Source organism: Ictalurus furcatus, chromosome 15, assembly GCF_023375685.1.
Source record: "Ictalurus furcatus strain D&B chromosome 15, Billie_1.0, whole genome shotgun sequence".
Lineage (NCBI taxonomy): Eukaryota > Metazoa > Chordata > Actinopteri > Siluriformes > Ictaluridae > Ictalurus > Ictalurus furcatus.
Window position 1 is genome coordinate 24,004,306 of NC_071269.1, and position 19,233 is coordinate 24,023,538.

Genomic DNA, 19,233 nt, shown 5'->3' on the forward strand with positions numbered 1-19,233 from the left:
CGGTTTTGACGGAAGTTTTATCTGAAGTCAAAAGTTGGACACCTTCAACATGACGACACAGTTGAATGTCTGTCCTGGGCCAATAAGGAAGCTACATTCGCAGCCATTGACCAATCCCAGTGCAGCATGAAGAATACAAAAATAAATAAATAAATAAATAAATAAATAAACTATAAGTGCAATTACGCCTCAGAGTCGCACGGAGGCGCTGTCAAATCTGTCCCACCTTTCAATAAGCTTACTTTCACTTTTACTTTTAAGAGCAGAAGCGCAAAGCATCGACGAACTGGTGTAAATAAATCAAGACGAGATTTAAGCCTGTGTATAAAGAAAGAATGAGCTACGACAGGGCCATCACTGTGTTTTCTCCGGACGGACACCTGTTTCAGGTGGAATATGCTCAGGAGGCGGTGAAGAAGGGTTCAACTGCAGTGAGTACAGCACGCGATGAGACAAAACCACGGACAAAGGAGAGAAATTAATTACAGACCTAGTGGCAAAATCAACAGTACTATAATAATACGAGGCTCTCTATAGTGTCTATAAGGTCTTCATCAGGGCACTGGAGCTTACAGTCAGTAGGCTACGCTGTACAGAAAGCTTGATATCAGATATTTTTGTCAAGTCATCTTAGATTCAGTGTGTTGTCCAGATCAAGATCAGACTAGAACAGACTACACTGACATGACATGTGCCTCTGCCTGGTCTGACATATCAAGACTAAAACTAACACTAAAACTACCTAATCAAGACTTCATTCATTAATACACCTTTGAAAACAACAGAAACTATTCCAAATAAAGGGAGGAGAAATGATTCTTTAGGGTGATGGTTCCCCTAAAGCTTTGGGTTCTAATGTGAAGTCTGTGATATATAGGCAAAAGTTCTATCTGTCTATCTATCTATCTATCTATCTATCTAAGTTTATTTATTATAGTTAAAGCCTAATTAACCAACCACATGCACTGCATGAGTTTAGATGATGTGTAGGCATAAATATTAATTTTAAAAATATATTTATTTCATGATACATATAATGAAAATACATATATTAGTGTCCAGGAACTGTTAGGAGAATATAAGGAGAGTAAGATAATAAAGTGAAACAGTCCACATATATTTATATATATATATATATATACACATACACACACACACACACATATATACATGTGTGTGTGTATTTATATGTATATATATGCATTTATATATATATATATATATATATATATATATATATATATAGATACACACACATACATACATATATATATAAATGCATATATATACATATAAATACACACACACACGTATATGTGTGTGTGTGTGTATATATATATATATACACACACACACACATATATACATGTGTGTGTATTTATATGTATATATATATATATAAATACACACACACACACACACATTATATATATATATATATATATATATTATATATATATATATACACACATACATATATATATATATATATATATATATATATAAATGCATATATATACATATAAATACACACACACGTATATGTGTGTGTGTGTGTATATATATATATATATATATATATATATATACACACACACACACACACACACACATATACATGTGTGTGTATTTATATGTATATATATATACATTTATATATATATATATATATATATATAAATATATATATAAATACACACATACACACACACATTATATATATATATAAATAATAAATGTGCTTTTAATGTGGCACAAAGAGTAAGGCAACTGATATTCATTTATTGTCCATTAAATTAATTAATGCTATCATGAAGTATATAATGTATTATTATTATTACTATCTTCATTCATTTAGTTTATTCATTTTGGTCAACATTGTGGTATAACTATAACTACATATTGTGTTTGGGTTGAATTAGACTACTTTGTGAAATTAAATTTGTGAAAACACTATGTTTAGGCTCTATATTTAGGCTATTACAGAACCTATAGAGCCTAAACACAATTTTTAGGCTCTATATTTAGGCTATTACAGAACATACAGAGCCTAAACACTATATTTAGGCTATTACAGAACCTATAGAGCCTAAACACTATATTTAGGCTATTACAGAACCTAAACACTATTTTTAGGCTACTACAGAACATATGAACCCTAAACACTATATTTAGGCTCTATATTTAATTTATTACAGAACTTTGACACCATACAAAAAGAGACTTTTTATTATTTCATTTTTTTTTATTAGGAATTTCATTGTACCGTGCCTCCTGCGTCTATGCGTGTGTGCTTATAAAGACTTTGAACTTGCAGGTGGGGGTGAGAGGCAAAAACATCGTTGTGCTCGGGGTCGAGAAGAAATCAGCGGCCATGCTTCAGGATGAGAGGACCGTGAGAAAAATCTGTGCGCTGGATGACAATGTCTTCATGGCATTTGCTGGTAAGCAAACTGGAAAAAAAAAAAAAAAAAGCCACAAACTCAAAGTCCATGCAAAAATGCTTGTGGTTAATTAGCACTGAAAATAAGCTAAATCTAACCTTTAAAATAAATGTGTTCTAAGAAAATAAATGGGTATTTATATTCTTAAAAACATTTTGATAAAATTAGCCCATACTGTATATATCATATATACCCTACATATTTTTCCTGGTTCCTCTGATCTACAGGCCTGACCGCAGACGCCAGGATTGTGATTAACAGAGCTCGAGTGGAGTGTCAAAGCCACAGACTGACCGTAGAGGATCCCGCCACCGTGGAGTACATCACCCGCTACATCTCCAACATGAAACAGGTAACACCTCGGCCATTACGGAGAAATCCCTCAAAACTAGTACATCCATTTCACTTCATCTACATACGAGTCTACGCGTGTATTTTGTGCAGCGTTACACGCAGAGTAACGGACGAAGGCCCTTTGGCATTTCCTCCCTCATCATGGGCTTTGATTTCGATGGTACGCCCAATCTGTATCAGACCGACCCTTCTGGAACCTACCATGCTTGGAAGGTAAGGATGTTGACTTTTTCCCCCCCTCTATAATATCTATAACGTACACTTTAAGGAAAGTGAAGAATAATTTTTTTTTTTTTTAATAATTACATCACACACAACTGTGCCTATTTTTAAAGTAGGTGCAAGTCAGAGAAAGTTTTATTTATTTGTACATTTTGATCTGGGAAGCTACTGAAGTCTCAGTATGCTTAAGTCCAGTTTAAACAGTATTTTAACACGTTGCCCTCACTGAATAACTTGCACTCAAGGAATAAAGCACTCGGCGGAGTGCGGTTATAGGAAAATAATCAACGATCGGGTGGTGTAATGAAGTGGAGTTACTGTTAACACACTGAAGTTGCTTATTTTCCAATAGCAGCACATCCGGACATGTTTTCTCCTCTAACCCCACAGCAACTTGCCAACACTTAGTCTTCTTCATGACGTTCTTTATCCATTTAAATGTTGTTTTCCATACATTCCACAAGTTAGTTCTCAACACTTATGTTACAGCAGTTATAAAAGCCATTGTTCTATCAGCAGACTGAATTTTCAGAGAGTAACATCACCAATGGAACTCTAACCGTTTATACTGACAGGAATTATAAGCAGTTTCCCAGTCCATGGCAAATGACATCAAATGCACGTAATGTGACGCTGCAAGCTTTAGCAGAGTACCGAGTCAGAGAATTTCTTCATTTCACCATTTACGTCAATGTTAACATTTATGCCCAACATGACCTTTTTCGATTGGGCTACGCAAGAACAGCCGAGACCGTTGAGGACATGACGTGTATGCGATTTTGGACCGTTTTCTCTAAAAGTTAAGGGGGGGGGGGGCAACCCACGCAGCTCTTCATGTTACAGAGAAACTGAAATGTATAAACTCCTGTCCTGAACATGTCGGAAAAAAAATTCACATAACAGCTTTACCTTTGGCCCTTAAAATGCACTGGAGACTCCTTCCAAGAACACTAAAACTTTACAGCAACAATTACAGGACATGAGCATCCATGCTACTAGTCCCTGTGAATTATCCGTTACTATAGTAGCCATAACATTAAAACGAGTGCATTAACACTAACGTGATTTGCAGCTGCGGTACCGTCAGAGCTGTGGCTAAAAGGAAACTCCCGACCAATTCGAATCGAGAATTCAGCAACACTACTATAAATGGTGTTTAATTTGTTCCACCTCAAGTACAGCAGTAATTTTGAGGCTGGCCGGTTAATCACACCTTAACTGTATGAACTGCCTCTAAACATGACCAAGATCTAAAACTTTTTGTAAAGAGTATTTTTGACCTTCACTGCAACATGCCGCATGATCACGTGCAGGCGAACGCCATTGGGAGATCGGCAAAAGCTGTTCGCGAATTCCTGGAGAAGAACTACAAAGAGGAGGACATGGAGACAGACGAATTAGTCCTAAAACTGGCAGTCAGGGCTCTTCTCGAGGTACCGTTGATCTGAGTATCAAACTACACTTGCAGTATTGTGCAGGTTACAGACTAAGAAGGCACCTCAACTGTATTGTTTATCATTTTAATTGGGCTTATTTAAATATCATTAACCCAATTACCATTTGTGAATTAATATTAATTTACATCATGTGGGAATAAGCACATTTGCTAATTCTGGTGGGTGGGAAGGAGGGGGAAGTTTTTACATCAATATACAAGTAGAAATAAGTATACATTATGGTAGTTTTTTTAATAGTATCTTACAATTGTGTTCACCAGGGTAGCAGTTTATTGAACATAAACATGGCAGATGCACGTTTTAGATTAAGGAAGAAAAAAAAAAAAAAAACAAAAAAAAAACCCCATTTTGAATAAGTAATGGAATATTGTGGTATTGGTGAACCATGCTCGAGTTTTAATTACTTTAAACATCTGGCATTTTCAGGTGGTGCAATCCGGCGGAAAAAATATCGAACTGGCCACAATGAAGCGTGGTGAAGCCATGAAGGTTTGTTACAGGCAACTACGAATGCAACAAATCCTCCAAACGCACGAGATCATTTTTCCTAACTTGGCATTTCTGTGTGCTAGATTTTGGACCCTGAAGAGGTGGAGAAGATCGTATCGGCACTGGAGAAAGAAAAGGAGGAAGCGGAGAAGAAAAAGAAAGCCGCAACCAGCACAACATCCTGAACAAGCTGGGATCCCATCAGCAATACAAGTTTTAGGCAACAATGAATTAAATGCACTAAACGGTTGAGGTTTATCAGCCATTTTCCATTTTATTAACAATGGTTCTCTCTTTTTTTTGGTACAAAGTCCCCATTTAATCCACATGCAAAAAAAAAAAAAAAAGGGAAACAAAAGCCGCTTAAATCAATGTCTGGGGAACAAATGCCAAAGGCTGACACCGATAATCAAAAATCTACATTCAAATATTATTTCCATCATAAAGCATAAATAAAAGTGCTTTCTTAGTCAAACGTTGACCGTCAAGTTAATGTGCATTTTAGTTTGTGCAATCAGTTTGTTTTTTTTTTTTAAATATAAACACATTCACTAGTGATAAAGCAGTAATAGCAAGAAGAAAACAATATATGCCTTTGGACAAGCAAATAAAAAAAAAAATCTGTTCATTTAATAACAGTTAGAGTTAAAGTGCAGGACCCCAACTGAAATTATGAGGTATTAAAGAAAAAAAAAAAAAAAGGGAGGAGAAATTTTGTATTTACAAAAGCACTTGGTGGCTACGTGAAGAAATCTAGATCTGCAAGAGAGGAAACAAAACAAGTTACTGAACACAAGTTTCTAATAAACACCTTTATTTAAATAAAACTTTAGGATAAGCATGAAATTCAAGAATTTAAGAAACCACTCCTTTAAATCAATTGGGTGTATTTTCTCAAGCTTACCCGTGATCACACTCTACCGCTCCCAACAGCTGGTTGAGCAGAGCCACGCTGATTCATCCCTCTTCCCCTCCTCCCTCTGAACCCACCACGAAACCCACGGCCTCTTAAGAAACGACCAGGAACTCCGAAGGTCTCCACGTTCAGCTTGCGCTCCTCCGCCCACGTCGTACGTCTGAAACGAGGGTTCGCGCCGGAATTATTTGAAAGTCGTGAGAACTGCCCACCACAATGTGACTTCTCAGGACATCACCCTATCTACATACAAAGATCATACTAAAAATATCTTGCTACACTGAATAAAGGAGGAAGGGAAAAAAAAAAAAAAAAAAAACCCCCCCCATCTTCCATAACATTCACATCATCGTTTAGTTATTGTTTTTATAATGCCATGCCAGCATCAGTGGCTATTAATGACATGTGCATTCCAGTAACTCTTACAGCATTAAAACACTTCAGCAGCATCAACATCTACACGATGGCCTTCATATTTATTCTATAAAAAAAAAACCTCCAGGATTTTTCCTGCAGAGACATTTTGGAAGACTTCTAAATACCCATTTTGAGTAAAAGCGATCATAGTCGACTCGCTGATCATGATTTCACATCTCCAGGCGAAATGGGATCAAACAGTTCTCAAACAAGATCAAGCTGGACTAATCCATTTCTCAGGTGTGCTCGAAGAACAAGCCAGCCGGTTTGCAATGATAATGATTATTAAACCCAGCATACAAAGAACCGTGACCTGAATACTGTTGGAATTAATATGCGGTCCCGAAGCATTAGTTTGAAATACCTTGACTTGAGTTCAGAAGAGACATTGTCAAAGAAGCTTTTGGCCTTGTTGTAGAAGCACTTTGGGCCAAGCGGCTCCTCGTCCCCGGCTCCCTCGCTGTTCTGAGTCTCCACTCCAGAGTCTGATTTCTCCTTCTCCTCTTTATCTGCAGGAACGCACACGAGAAAAAGAATCAACAGTAGAGTAACCAAGCCGAAAACATCTAGCAAAAACAGCCGCCCACATCGTTAACCTTTGACTTCGCCTTTTGAGTTGCCTTGAACCTCCTTGAGGAGCTCGTCCTTGTTGAACTGCGCGTTAGCCGTTTCAAAATCAAAGTCCGAATCAAACTGAAGGGTAGTGGGCTTGCTGTTCGCGACGATAATCTGACCTCGGTTGCGATTCCGGGCTCGGCGATTACCTGCAGGGAAACAGGATACCCAGCAGTCAAAACCAAACAAATCCATTAAAAAAAATAAATAAAAATCCCCCCCAAAAAAAACAAACAAACACTTTGTTCTTGCCAAACAATAAAGCTTAAAAACAGTTTAATGTTTCAAAAAGTATTACCGGAAAGCAATTTTGTTAGTGGTTTTTGATACATAATCAATGTTCTGTTTATAATAAACCCCAAAGTTAATAGCCTTTTCAAGCTTTCGATAATTTGGAAAAATACCTTGTCTCCTTCTCTGCGGTGGTCTGTTCTCATCATTAGCTTGATTCTGCGCTTGTACATCTCCTTGCTGAGAAACTACCCCAAAAATAAACAGATATAAAACCCCCAGTCACACAAATTCCAGATATGTTGGAGGAACCAACATAAAACTGTACATAGACATGTATTTATACATGTGTATAGCCAAAGAGTGCGAGATTGAACAGCTAGTAATACAATGCTTTACTTGTACTAGAATCAAAACCATCAACCAATGCCAAGCTGCCACTGTTGGGCCCTTGAGCAAGGCCCTTCACCCCCAACTGCTCAGATAAATGTAATGTCACTCTGGATAAGGGTGTCCGTCAAATGTAAAACGTTCACTCATCTGAGGAGCTTCTTTAATTAAAAAGTGACAGTATCTTGGAGGACTAAAAACCTTCATTATGTGGTTCATCATACTTCACGTTTTTTAGCGCCTGATAACTGGAAATTGACCGCCATCTTCCAACAGGGAAATTCTGGACAAGTTTGGGTTAATCATCGACAAGTCTCCTCACAGCCTTATTCGCAGATATCCTCCACAGGTGGTCTACAGGTATTGTCGCTATAAACTTAAAATCAAATGGAATTTAAGACTAGATTTGCAGTGACGCATCAAATAGAAACTCACGTCTGCAGGTATTCAGGAGAATGACTAATGTGCACGCTAGACAGCTCTAAGGCTTCAATTAAGCCTTGACGGTACAGACAGATGCAGGTTATAATTACTAACAAAATGCTAGAAATAACTGCTTCACACTGTACCTACACCGACGCGCATGCCCGATATCCCGTCCGGCGTAAATTGAAACGCATGGCAAACAGGGAAAGAACGTGCTTTGTGGCTTCTGGAGTAAAGTGAGCTCAAAGAGTCACAGTGGTTACCACAGAAGCTTTTTGGAAGATGCAGTGCAGCCATGTTCACACCGAACTGGGAATGCACACACATCTGATGCAAGATGGACATACGAGATGTTAAATATCCGAAATTTTTAATTGCCAGCCATGAAAACCAACCACAGATTAAGGATGCGGTAACCAGAGATGAGGATAAAAACCACTGGCAGATTAAATCCACCCTCGGATAAATGAAGACCGTATTCTGAAGACCTGCTACAACCAGAGACTGATGAGATCACTGCTAAACACCAGAGATGATTTTCAGATTTTTCCAGATGTTACATGCTTGTCTCACACCCAAAAATCTACGGAGGTGCAAACTTTTGCACTGGACCATAGAGCTAAGCGAACACCACACACGTTCCCTAAAACAAACAGTACGATCTGGGGTATAACAGAGGTTCTAACTGGAAGCAGATCTCTTCCATGGGCAGTGGTGGTTTGGCTGTTAAAGCGCTGGGTTACTGATCAGAAGGTTGGGGGTTCAAGCCCCAGCACTGCCAAGCTGCCACTGTTGGGCCCTTGAGCAAGGTCCTTAACTCTCTCTGCTCCAGGGGGCGCTGTATCATGGCTGAGCCTGCACTCTGACCCCAACTTCCTAACATGCTGGGATATACAGAAAAAAAAATTCACTATGCTGTAACGTGATTAATAAAGACTCATTATCATTATCTCCAAGTCAAGTTCCAGATTCTGAAATTCTTCCGGACTGGAAGTTAGTGCCGATTTTTCTTCAACTGCGCTCTTACTCCCAGAAGCGGCGCTCCTCTGCGTTTGAGGACTTCCTCTGCCTTGCTGTACCCGGACGCTCTCACGGCCCGGCTGCTGTGATACCGGGCCTTTTTTCAGAGCTGGTTTTTCAGCAGGCACCGTCTGGACAGCCTGCTCAACCATGGGACCCCTTCTCAGAGGTCCATGCAGTCCGGCTCCTGGGGAAACACGTCACAGAATGAGAACTTGATCATACATGCGACAGGTTTCCAACCCTCGTCCTCGAGAACTCCCCGTCCTGGACATTTTGGTATTTCGCAGGGAAAACACCTAAAATGTGTTGGACATGGGGTTCTCCAGGATATTGTTAACATGGTGCATGATCCCAAACTCTGGTACCACCATTAATGTCTGAAGACTACCTTAATTGTGCACTAGATCCACAAGCATATACACATTAGTTATAATTCAACATGTTCAACAGAAGTATTTATAACAGTGCTGTTAAATTCTTGATTCTGATTGGTCAGCAAAGGCAGAGTAGTCTTCTGTAACAGAAGCTCTGACAATAGAACATCTGCACAGGTTTGTATCACATGCTCGTTTCAAGACGATATTAGTTACCGACTTGAATGGCAGATGCACCACATGAATGGTGAATTTTTGTTCATCTAATTGTTGATATGGTGAAGGAGTCTCCAGTGTCAGAGCTTTGTAACCATCAGAGGAAAACTAATCAAGTCTTTTTAGGACAGGATTTAAAACTTTGCAGTTTCTAAATAACATGACACGCTACATTTTTAGCAACATTAACTTCAAGAAGGGGAAAAAAAAAAAAAAAAAAAAGAAGGATGAGAATGAATAACCGCTAAAACAAATAGGAACAAACTTGTTTCATGCACATTCCACAGGCGAAAGAAACTACAAATGGATAAAAATGCAACTATAAAAGCATAAAAATACACGACACTTCATTCTTTAAATAAATTGCTAGCTTTGGTGAATTGCTGTGCTACAAGAGACTTAAATAAAGGAAAATAATCAGTGTTGTCTTGGTCATCGATTTCTCTTCTGGTGTTTGCCTGCATACCCTGTTGTATTGATCGCACAGTACCCATTTTGTGGAAAAACAGGAACGCCGACGTGCATTATAAAGAAACACACACGAAAGCTCCTACATGAATAAAGTTCTGATCATTTCCTCACCCAGGCTGAGTGCAGCAGCGTACTGCTGATTGAGCAGAGAGCTAGCAGCGAGTGGGTTATAAGGTGGCATCATGCTCCTGTAGGGACTGTAACCTCCCTGATGGCCATACGTTAAAGACGAACTGCCTACAGACGACTGAAAGACAAGGAAGAGAAGGCTAATCAAGCAAAGGCTCATGCAAGCTACAAAGGAAGGAAGTTGTTAATTGAGTCGTACCTGAACAATTGCAGGATCCTGAGGAAGACCGTGGTGTAGCTTCGGTGGCTCACAAACAGTAATGTCTTTGATGTCACTTCCTCTGAAGATGATGTAATCAAATACCTCATCCCGTGGCGGTACGGGTCGGTCCGTAGGGCGTCCCTCCGTGCCAAAGGACCTCACTGATCAGTCAAGCCAGAACACAATGTTCTTTAGACGCATTAGTTCAAGACAAAACAGCAACGATGTTTTACAAAGTCTAAAGAACTCGCTTAAAATGTTATATCCGAGGCCCAAAATAGGGCTGTACAGGATCTAAAATTACAGTATAGTGATAGTAAGATAATACTGATGAAGCCTTGACTTTTTAGGACAAACCAAAATAACCGTCATTGGATCAGTTAATGCTATTCAGGCCAAGACTCCCATAGGATCAGTTCTTTTATTTATTTTTTTTAAAAAAAGAAAAGAAAAGAAAAAGGAAGGTCAATTAAGTTGCATGAAAATCCCTTTACATTTAATCAAGAGAAGTAATTTTAGCCAATTAGCAAGCAAGTCTGCCTGTATAATTTTTCCCCCCCTTTTAAATGCAAGCACCATACAAGGTTAATGAAGCATTTTGGGACTGAAACTTAATCAGGAGTTCTGGACCAAATTGAAACCCCAGTTGAAGTGTCCAGTCGTCATTATCATCAGCTTTATACTGTTGCACACCATTTTACTTAACGTTTTATTCTTTAAAAAAAGTTAAAATAAAAAGTTAAATATGTGAAGTTTAATAAACATTACAAGAAGAAAAAACAAATACAAATAACTGACCAGGCCAAACTTTCACTAGGGTGTACTGCTAAAGTCCACAGTGAATGTGCATGGTGCAGTTATATACAGGACCAAGTTAACCCACTGGGAAACTGGTGACTTTATACAATCCAAAAAAAGAAAAAGAAAGAAAGATCCACAGATGTGGAGTTTAGTTTAGGAGAAACTAAGAATAAATAAGACTAGAGTACATTTGGGGCTTTATTAAAGCAAGGTTTCCTAACTTTAGTCCTGCAAGCACACCTGATGCAGATAATTAATCAACTAATAATTAGTCACGTGAGCTGAGAGACTAGTTTACACGTTGCCATGGTCAGTAATCATATTGTTAACTAAAGTGAAAGCTAAAACAATTCCTATACGATTCATTTTCTGCTGCAAAGACGCACAGGCCTTGGCCATATTAAAAATAAATAAAAAAAATAAATAAATATGTATATACAATATATGATAATATCAAGTCAATTCATCAGACAAAGCTAGGATTACGGTACATGAGAGACACGCACGCGCAGGTGTCTTCTTCAATTAAACACCTTTTTTTTTTTTTTTTTTTTTTTTGAACCCACATGGAAGGAGTCCTACCTTTAGCCAGAGCCACAGTGGAGTTGTCGGTGTCGATAGTGTATAAAATTCCCTCATAGCGGATCTGAGCCTTGGAGATGAGGCTGATTTTACTGCCGATGTACGGCGTGCCCGTGCTCATGTTCAGCACCTGGGAAACGTTCAAAGACACAAACCGTTTGTAAACACGCCAATTATTATTAAACATACACCCTCACCACGTTCTATATCCACAAAAAGCATGGAGATTCTAGCCAACCCGCGCAGCCATATTTATAAGGCACGGACCTGGCGGTGAAGCCACGCCCCCTCGTTCGCACCTGCACACCTGTGCCGCATTGTCGTCACCAAATATACATATATATATATATATATATATATATATATATATATATATATATATATATATATATATATATATATAGCCTGTGCATTTACTGAATAATTTACATTTTTATCACATATTAAATCATGTATGTTTCACATTTAAAACTCTCTCTCTCTCTCTCTCTCTCTCACTCTCTCTCTCTCACTCTCTCTCTCTCTATATATATATATAAAAAATTCTTTTCATTTTGATGTTTGCTACTTGGAGCTTCAGTAGAGCGCCCTCTACTGGTAGAAAGGATGTTATGCAGTCCGAGTACAGTTCTGCTACATGGGGAGGCTGCAGACATGGAGCAGGCAGATATACGACCCAGGCAGTCTGGGATTCCCAGACATACATTATTATTAATACCACTATTTTCTTTTTCTATGTAATGTGCTCTTTAAGTAAAAGATCACTAGATGATGGAAACAGACTACAGGTTCCTAATGTCCTGGAGAACCCCATGTCCAACACATTCAGGTGTTTTCCCTGCTAAATACCTAAATGTGCAGGACAGGGAGTTCTCCTGGACGAGGGTTGGAAACCTGTCGCATGTACGATCAAATAATTTAGTAGTACTCTAAGATCAGGGTTGAGAACCTGTGACATATAGGACGTGCTTGTTTCCCTGGAGGCAAGCCTGGCTGTGAGGTGCTGAGAAATCCAAAAACAAAAAGAAAGAAAAAAAAGCGTTGTGATACAACCAGAAATGACGGATTGTTAAAGTGGGAAAATATAAAACAAACGAAATATGTTGAGTAACAAGCAAAACCGATCCTTTCAAAACATCTTCATTCGAAGAGAGATTAAAATAAAAATAAAAAAATAATTAGAGCCATTTAAATGTCTTGTGCAGAATGTGCAAACCCTTTTAAATTAGGCGAATTACATTCATTATTAAATGTTAAAGAGTTCTCTCAAAACAAACAAACAAACCCACCAGAACATTAAATTGACCCACTCATAACTGATAGTCAAAGGCTGGAACTGATGAAAATGATCCAGTATGAAGTGTGCTGAAGCTCCTGACCATTTTTATTTTAAACTTGTAGGCTCTAAAACACTGAATAATGGAGAGAGTCAAAGCCCCCAACACCACAGTGGGATTTTAACATGTTAAAGGTTTCTCTGAGCTTGTTAAATCCTCTCTCCTTCTCTGTGCATTTTCACAAACCAGTCCCAGAACAACTAACTTTTTATCAACCACTGCAACAGATTTTTCACAACACGGTCTTTTTTAAAAAGAGATATCCATCCATCCATCCATCCATCCATCTTCTATACCGCTTATCCTTTTCAGGGTCACGGGGAAACCTGGAGTCTATCCCAGGGAGCATCGGGCACAAGGCGGGGTACACCCTGGACAGGGTGCCAGTCCATCGCAGGGCACAATCACATACACACTCACACACCCATTCATACACTACGGACACTTTAGACACGCCAATCAGCCTACCATGCATGTCTTTGGACTGGCGGAGGAAACCGGAGTACCCGGAGGAAACCCCCGCAGCACGGGGAGAACATGCAAACTCCACACACACAGGGCCACGGTGGGAATCGAACCCACGACCCTGCCCGTAAGTTAAAATCCCAGCACTGCCAATATTCCACTGTTGGGCCCTTGAGCAAGGCCCTTAATCTTCAAATGCTCAGTTGTATAAATGAGATAAATGTAAGTCGCTCTGGATAAAGGTTTCTACCAAATGCCATCAGTGTAAATGGGCTGAGCAGAGAGAGTGAAAATCTTTGGGCAATATCCATCTTTAAATATTTTTTCTTGGGAACTTGTCACATTACAGAATCATGGAACAAAAAAAGGGGGAAGTGGAGAATTTCCAATTCAATTCAATTCAATTTGATTTGTATAGCGCTTTTAACAACGGGCCTTGTCCCAAAGCAGCTTTACAGAAACATATACATTCAGGATATAGATTTTAAATGTATGAATTTATCCCTATTGAGCGAGCCGGAGGCGACGGTGGCGAGGAAAAACTCCCTGAGGCGATATGAGGAAGAAACCTTGAGAGCTGGAGAGCTTTATTAGACTTAAACATTACCTTTTAATTGTAAAATGCTTAGTTATTCCCTAGGGATAATCTCCAGGCTCCCCCGCGACCCTGTGTAGGATAAGCGGTATGGAAAATGGATGGATGGATGGAATTCCTTACTTAATGATTTTTAAATGATTCTGTAGACCTTTAGATGTGCACTTGGAATTACATCCACTCTCAATTAATACATGTATTTAAAGATTATTATCATTTAAAAGAAAAGGTTTAGCTGACAACTTTAACGCTATATATTAAAATACACTTCTTTTCTTTCTTTCTTTCTTTCTTTCTTTCTTTTTTTTTAAATGTTGAAATATCCAGAGTGCTGTACAAACATTCACCATAAGAGGTCACTGCTTCCTCATAAATATCCTTCACTGAGGACGCTCCCTAGGCAGTCAGCATGCACAGGCAGCGTTTGGGCTCCTGAAATAAAGTCTCATTCAGAAGGAGTGCTGCATGTGTCCTCCTCAGAGAGGGCTAATTAATAGTTGGCTAATTAACACGACTCATATTCTCAATCCACATTGAGGTATCAGTATATCAGTGTGTTAGGACGGGAAAATGCAAACGTGCCTCTGCATCGGCAGACATTTGTCTGCTGAAGTTTCTCCAGTTTTACACTGGAGCGATGAGGATAATGTAGCTGGTGACGAATTAGTCTGTGAGTACGTTGCGTGAGAAAAGCCAACACGTGTATAGATGCAGAATTGGGAAGCGCTGCGTCGCAAGAACGTTCACGCTGTTGTGTTTCCTGCGAACTGAAAAACAAGCCGTTTTCACAGGAGATGTTTATTTTTTTAAAATATTTTTTACAACATCGCTACGTGGCATGTCAACACTATATTTAACAGAGAGTGCGAAGATGGCCGACGTGAGCACGTGGAGCAGTATCGGTGAGCATGCTCGTTAAAAACGTGCACAAGGCACTGTCATTTGCATGCACAGAAAGGTATTAGCGAGCGTGACGCAGTGAAGCGAGCATGGAAAGAAACTCTTTTTTAAATGCTGCCGGATATCATGTCCCAAGCGGTTCACTTGCGGTCTCGTGGTCCTCGTTTTGCACTTTAAGGCTTTAAGATGTCCTGCTTATCACTCTCCATTAGACTATCAGACTATCTTTGTGTCACGGTGGATCCGGAGTTTATCTCGGGAACAACAGGCAATAGTCCATCACAATCCCGTCCATCACTGGGAACCAGAGGAAACCCAAGCGAAGACATGGAGAACATGTGAAACGTAGACAGTACGCAGACAGTACCCTGAGCTCAGGACAGAACTGCTGACCCTGGAACCGTGACGTTCCCACCGTGACGTTCCCACAGCCTTACCAATATATTGGTAATTGGTGGGCAGTGGTGGCGCAACGGTTAAGGCTCTGGATTACTGATCTGAAGGTCGGTTCAAGCCCCAGCACTGACAAACTGCCACTGTTGGGCCCTTGAGCAAGGCCCTTAACCCTCCCTGCTCCAGCGGCGCCGTATAATGGCTGACCCTGCACTCTCACCCTTCCTAACAAGCTGGGAACAATGCACCGGAAAGAATTTCACTGTTCTGTTATGTACACGTGACAAATAAAGACTTCTTCTTCTTCTATATTGCTGCACGAATAATCATAATCACATTAATCACTACAAATGTGTTTTAATGAAACATTATGGCAGTTAAAAATGAGCAGTGACATTCCATAGGTTTTTTTAAGTGTATTTACAGCCAAAACATAACGTTCACAACGACATATTGTCAGACAGTGTGCTGGACTTAGTACCGCTCCTTGCTCAAAACAATCCCACAGAAGAAAAACGGGTTCAATCCAAGTTCAGGATCGCCAAACTCCGCCCCCGTGTGTGTAACCTTCACGTAACTTGTCAACTGAGTTTACGTCTCCGAGGCCTGAAAATCAATTCGTGCAGGATTTCAGTATTAAATCCGCAACTACGCATGCCTACCTCAATCGTTTTGTTATCTAGCATACGTATATAAAATCTTCATGTTAAAAGGACCTACATTTTTCATAGCCCAGGGTTTAATCCAACCCTGATTGTGGTCTATGTTCAAGCAGCTTAGATAAACATAACTGTCAGAATATAGTAATAAATTGACCTTAAAAGTAGGTTATTAACTGCTTCATTCAGCACAGCCTCCATTACGGCTGAAATATTTATAAGGAGACATGCATAATTGCTGAGTACTGTCATTTTTTTTTTTTTTTTTACATTTATTTATTTATTTTTTTTATATCCTGAGACAGAGTTCAAAGGGAAGGTTTGATCATTTGATTTCTTGCACGAATCAAGGCCTGGCATCTAAATATGTCAGAATAGTTTAACGTCACTTTAACTAAACCAAGGATGAGGCAGGAGTGAGTTATGTTTAATGAAAAGTCAGTTTTTACAGGTATCATGTTGAAAAATTCAATCAGCCTGAATATGAATACGATACCCGTGATTATCATCTCTGTCTACGTGTTTAAACTGGACTGACATCTTCAATATCACTGTACTTATAGTAAAAACAACGTGGGTGGGGGCGGCTTGTGGGGGGGGGGGGTGGAGCGGGGAGGGGGGGGGGTGTGCATTATGATCCGAATTAATGATGGTTGAAAATGAAGATTCCTTGAGGGCCACATCGCAGCAGACGCTAACACAGAGCTTGACTTAAAAAAGCAGTGATAATTAGCTGCCGAGTTCAAGCAGGAGTGCTACGTTTGGGAAAGCGTTCAACTCTGAACCACTTGGCATGGAGTGTGACCTTTCTGATGTACGACGGAATTAGGCAGAGAGGAGTGATGAGTACACGGAGGAGCTGGAGGCACGTCTCGTCTTTACGCTGCTGAAACGCTACGTTCGGAGTGATGGAGTTGCGTCTGTGCTAATCGCCTGAAGCTAACGCCGCTAACATTAACAGTTCATGGCAGAGGAGATTAAAAAAGCTACGGAGTACTTTGTGTTCTATGTTGTCTAAACTTTTTTTTGTGCTTGAAGAGTGCATTTTAATTAAAAATTCTTGGTTATAATTGAGCCTCTGTATCATTTTGCGAAGAATTATGTTCAGTTATATGTTCAATTATTTTACCCTAAATTAGGATGAGATTACTGTAACACACTGGGTGACAAAGAGGAATGAACACACAAGAGGCTGGCTGTTAACTGGCAAAGCCATATCTTTATTTCTTCTTTATTAACACGGGTACATCAACCCACAGATTGTCTTCACCTTTCACTTTTAACGTCTGTTGAGCAAAAAAAAAAAATCAGCCATATAGACACAGTTTACAACACACATGTATAAACCATTTGAATATTTCTTACTTGCTCATCCTGCTACTACTACTGCTGCTGTAGTGTGTGAACTTCCCCCTGGGATTAGTAAAGAGGGAATATATCTATCTATCTATCTATCTATCTATCTATCTTGAGCACACATAACAATACTGACTTTCCATGCTGATGTACTGTACACAAACAGTATGACAATTAATGTTAGGGAATATTCCCAAACAAATCCTATCTAAGACTAGAGAATATTCCTAAACAAAGCCTAGGTAAGACTAGAGAATATTCCCAAACTAAACCTAGCTAAGACTAGATAATATTCCCAAACCAAACCTAGCTAAGACTAGATAATATTCCCAAACCAAACCTAGCTAAGACTAGAGAATATTCCCAAACCAAACCTAGCTAAGACTAGAGAATATTCCCAAACAAAGTCTAGGTAAGACTAGAGAATATTCCCAAACAAAGCCTAGGTAAGACTAGAGAATATTCCCAAACTAAACCTAGCTAAGACTAGAGAATATTCCCAAACTAAACGTAGCTAAGACTAGAGAATATTCCCAAACTAAACCTAGCTAAGACTAGAGAATATTCCCAAACTAAACCTAGCTAAGACTAGAGAATATTCCCAAACTAAACGTAGCTAAGACTAGATAATATTCCAAAACCAAACCTAGCTAAGACTAGAGAATATTCCCAAACAAAGCCTAGGTAAGACTAGAGAATATTCCCAAACAAAGCCTAGGTAAGACTAGAGAATATTCCCAAACAAAGCCTAGGTAAGACTAGAGAATGTTCCCAAACTAAACATAGCTAAGACTAGAGAATATTCCCAAACAAAACCTAGCTAAGACTCGAGAATATTCCAAAACCAAACCTAGCTAAGACTCGAGAATATTCCCAAACCAAACCTATGTAAGACTAGAGAATATTCCCAAACCAAACCTATCCAAGACTAGAGAATATTCCCAAACCAAACCTAGCTAAGACTAGAGAATATTCCCAAACCAAACCTATGTAAGACTCGAGAATATTCCCAAACCAAACCTATCCAAGACTCGAAAATATTCCCAAACCAAACCTAGCTAAGACTAGAGAATATTCCCAAACCAAACCTATCCAAGACTAGAGAATATTCCCAAACCAAACCTATCCAAGACTAGAGAATATTCCCAAACCAAACCTATCCAAGACTAGAGAATATTCCCAAACCAAACCTAGCTAAGACTAGAGAATATTCCCAAACCAAACCTATCCAAGACTCGAGAATATTCCCAAACCAAACCTATTCAAGACTCGAAAATATTCCCAAACCAAACCTAGCTAAGACTCGAGAATATTCCCAAACCAAACCTAGCCAAGACTCGAAAATATTCCCAAACCAAACCTAGCCAAGACTCGAAAATATTCCCAAACCAAACCTAGCCAAGACTAGACAGGCGACTGTCTCAAAATAAATAATACCAGTGGCTCTACTAGCAACAAATCTAATTTAACACTAAAATCCAACATAGTCCTCTCATGTTTATTCACAGATTATTTGCTGACAATCATCACACCTCCAGAGTATAACATGGAGATTGAAGGGATAAAAAGCAGGTTAAACCATGTCTGCAGTAACACCAATATCTCCTTCATAAATGCAGAGCTCAAATGTAAATCGCTGCATCTCAGGATGTTGAAACACCGAAACATCCTCATCCTATCTCTCCCAGTAATTGAACAAATTAGCCGTGAACAGCTGTTACCTGTTAAAATGACCCGCTTCTGTTTTACTGCCTCGGACGAGAGGTCCG

At 39.3% G+C, this 19,233-nt stretch overlaps 2 protein-coding genes across 2 annotated transcripts; one reads left to right on the forward strand and one right to left on the reverse strand.

The window, feature by feature from the left end:
- Positions 1-229: 229 nt before the first annotated feature.
- On the forward strand, positions 230-5,324 carry LOC128619638 (proteasome subunit alpha type-7). Its single transcript, XM_053643945.1, has 7 exons — positions 230-431; positions 2,318-2,444; positions 2,672-2,796; positions 2,889-3,011; positions 4,334-4,453; positions 4,904-4,966; positions 5,050-5,324. The coding sequence occupies exons 1-7, from the start codon at positions 336-338 to the stop codon at positions 5,149-5,151; spliced, it is 756 nt and encodes a 251-aa protein (XP_053499920.1). The 5' UTR covers positions 230-335; the 3' UTR covers positions 5,152-5,324.
- A 92-nt stretch (positions 5,325-5,416) lies between these two features.
- On the reverse strand, positions 5,417-12,073 carry lsm14b (LSM family member 14B). The gene is made up of 8 exons (XM_053643702.1): positions 11,760-12,073; positions 10,374-10,537; positions 10,157-10,292; positions 8,989-9,168; positions 7,319-7,393; positions 6,896-7,183; positions 6,664-6,808; positions 5,417-6,117 (listed from the first exon to the last, which is right to left on the reverse strand). Exons 1-8 carry the CDS (start codon positions 11,944-11,946, stop codon positions 5,877-5,879), a joined length of 1,416 nt encoding a protein of 471 aa, XP_053499677.1. The 5' UTR covers positions 11,947-12,073; the 3' UTR covers positions 5,417-5,876.
- Between the last annotated feature and the right edge of the window lie 7,160 nt (positions 12,074-19,233).

Bases quoted from the DNA above. Each gene is read 5' to 3' on its own strand.
- LOC128619638 (XM_053643945.1), top strand. From the start codon at position 336: ATGAGCTACGACAGGGCCATCACTGTGTTTTCTCCGGACGGACACCTG. The intron at 432-2,317 runs GTGAGTACAGCA...TTGAACTTGCAG, and splicing joins TGAAGAAGGGTTCAACTGCA to GTGGGGGTGAGAGGCAAAAA. The intron at 4,454-4,903 runs GTACCGTTGATC...TGGCATTTTCAG, and splicing joins CAGTCAGGGCTCTTCTCGAG to GTGGTGCAATCCGGCGGAAA.
- lsm14b (XM_053643702.1), bottom strand. From the start codon at position 11,946: ATGTTTAATAATAATTGGCGTGTTTACAAACGGTTTGTGTCTTTGAAC. The intron at 10,538-11,759 runs GTAGGACTCCTT...TTGACTGATCAG, and splicing joins CACTGTGGCTCTGGCTAAAG to TGAGGTCCTTTGGCACGGAG. The intron at 6,118-6,663 runs GTATTTCAAACT...GTAGATAGGGTG, and splicing joins TCTTCTGAACTCAAGTCAAG to ATGTCCTGAGAAGTCACATT.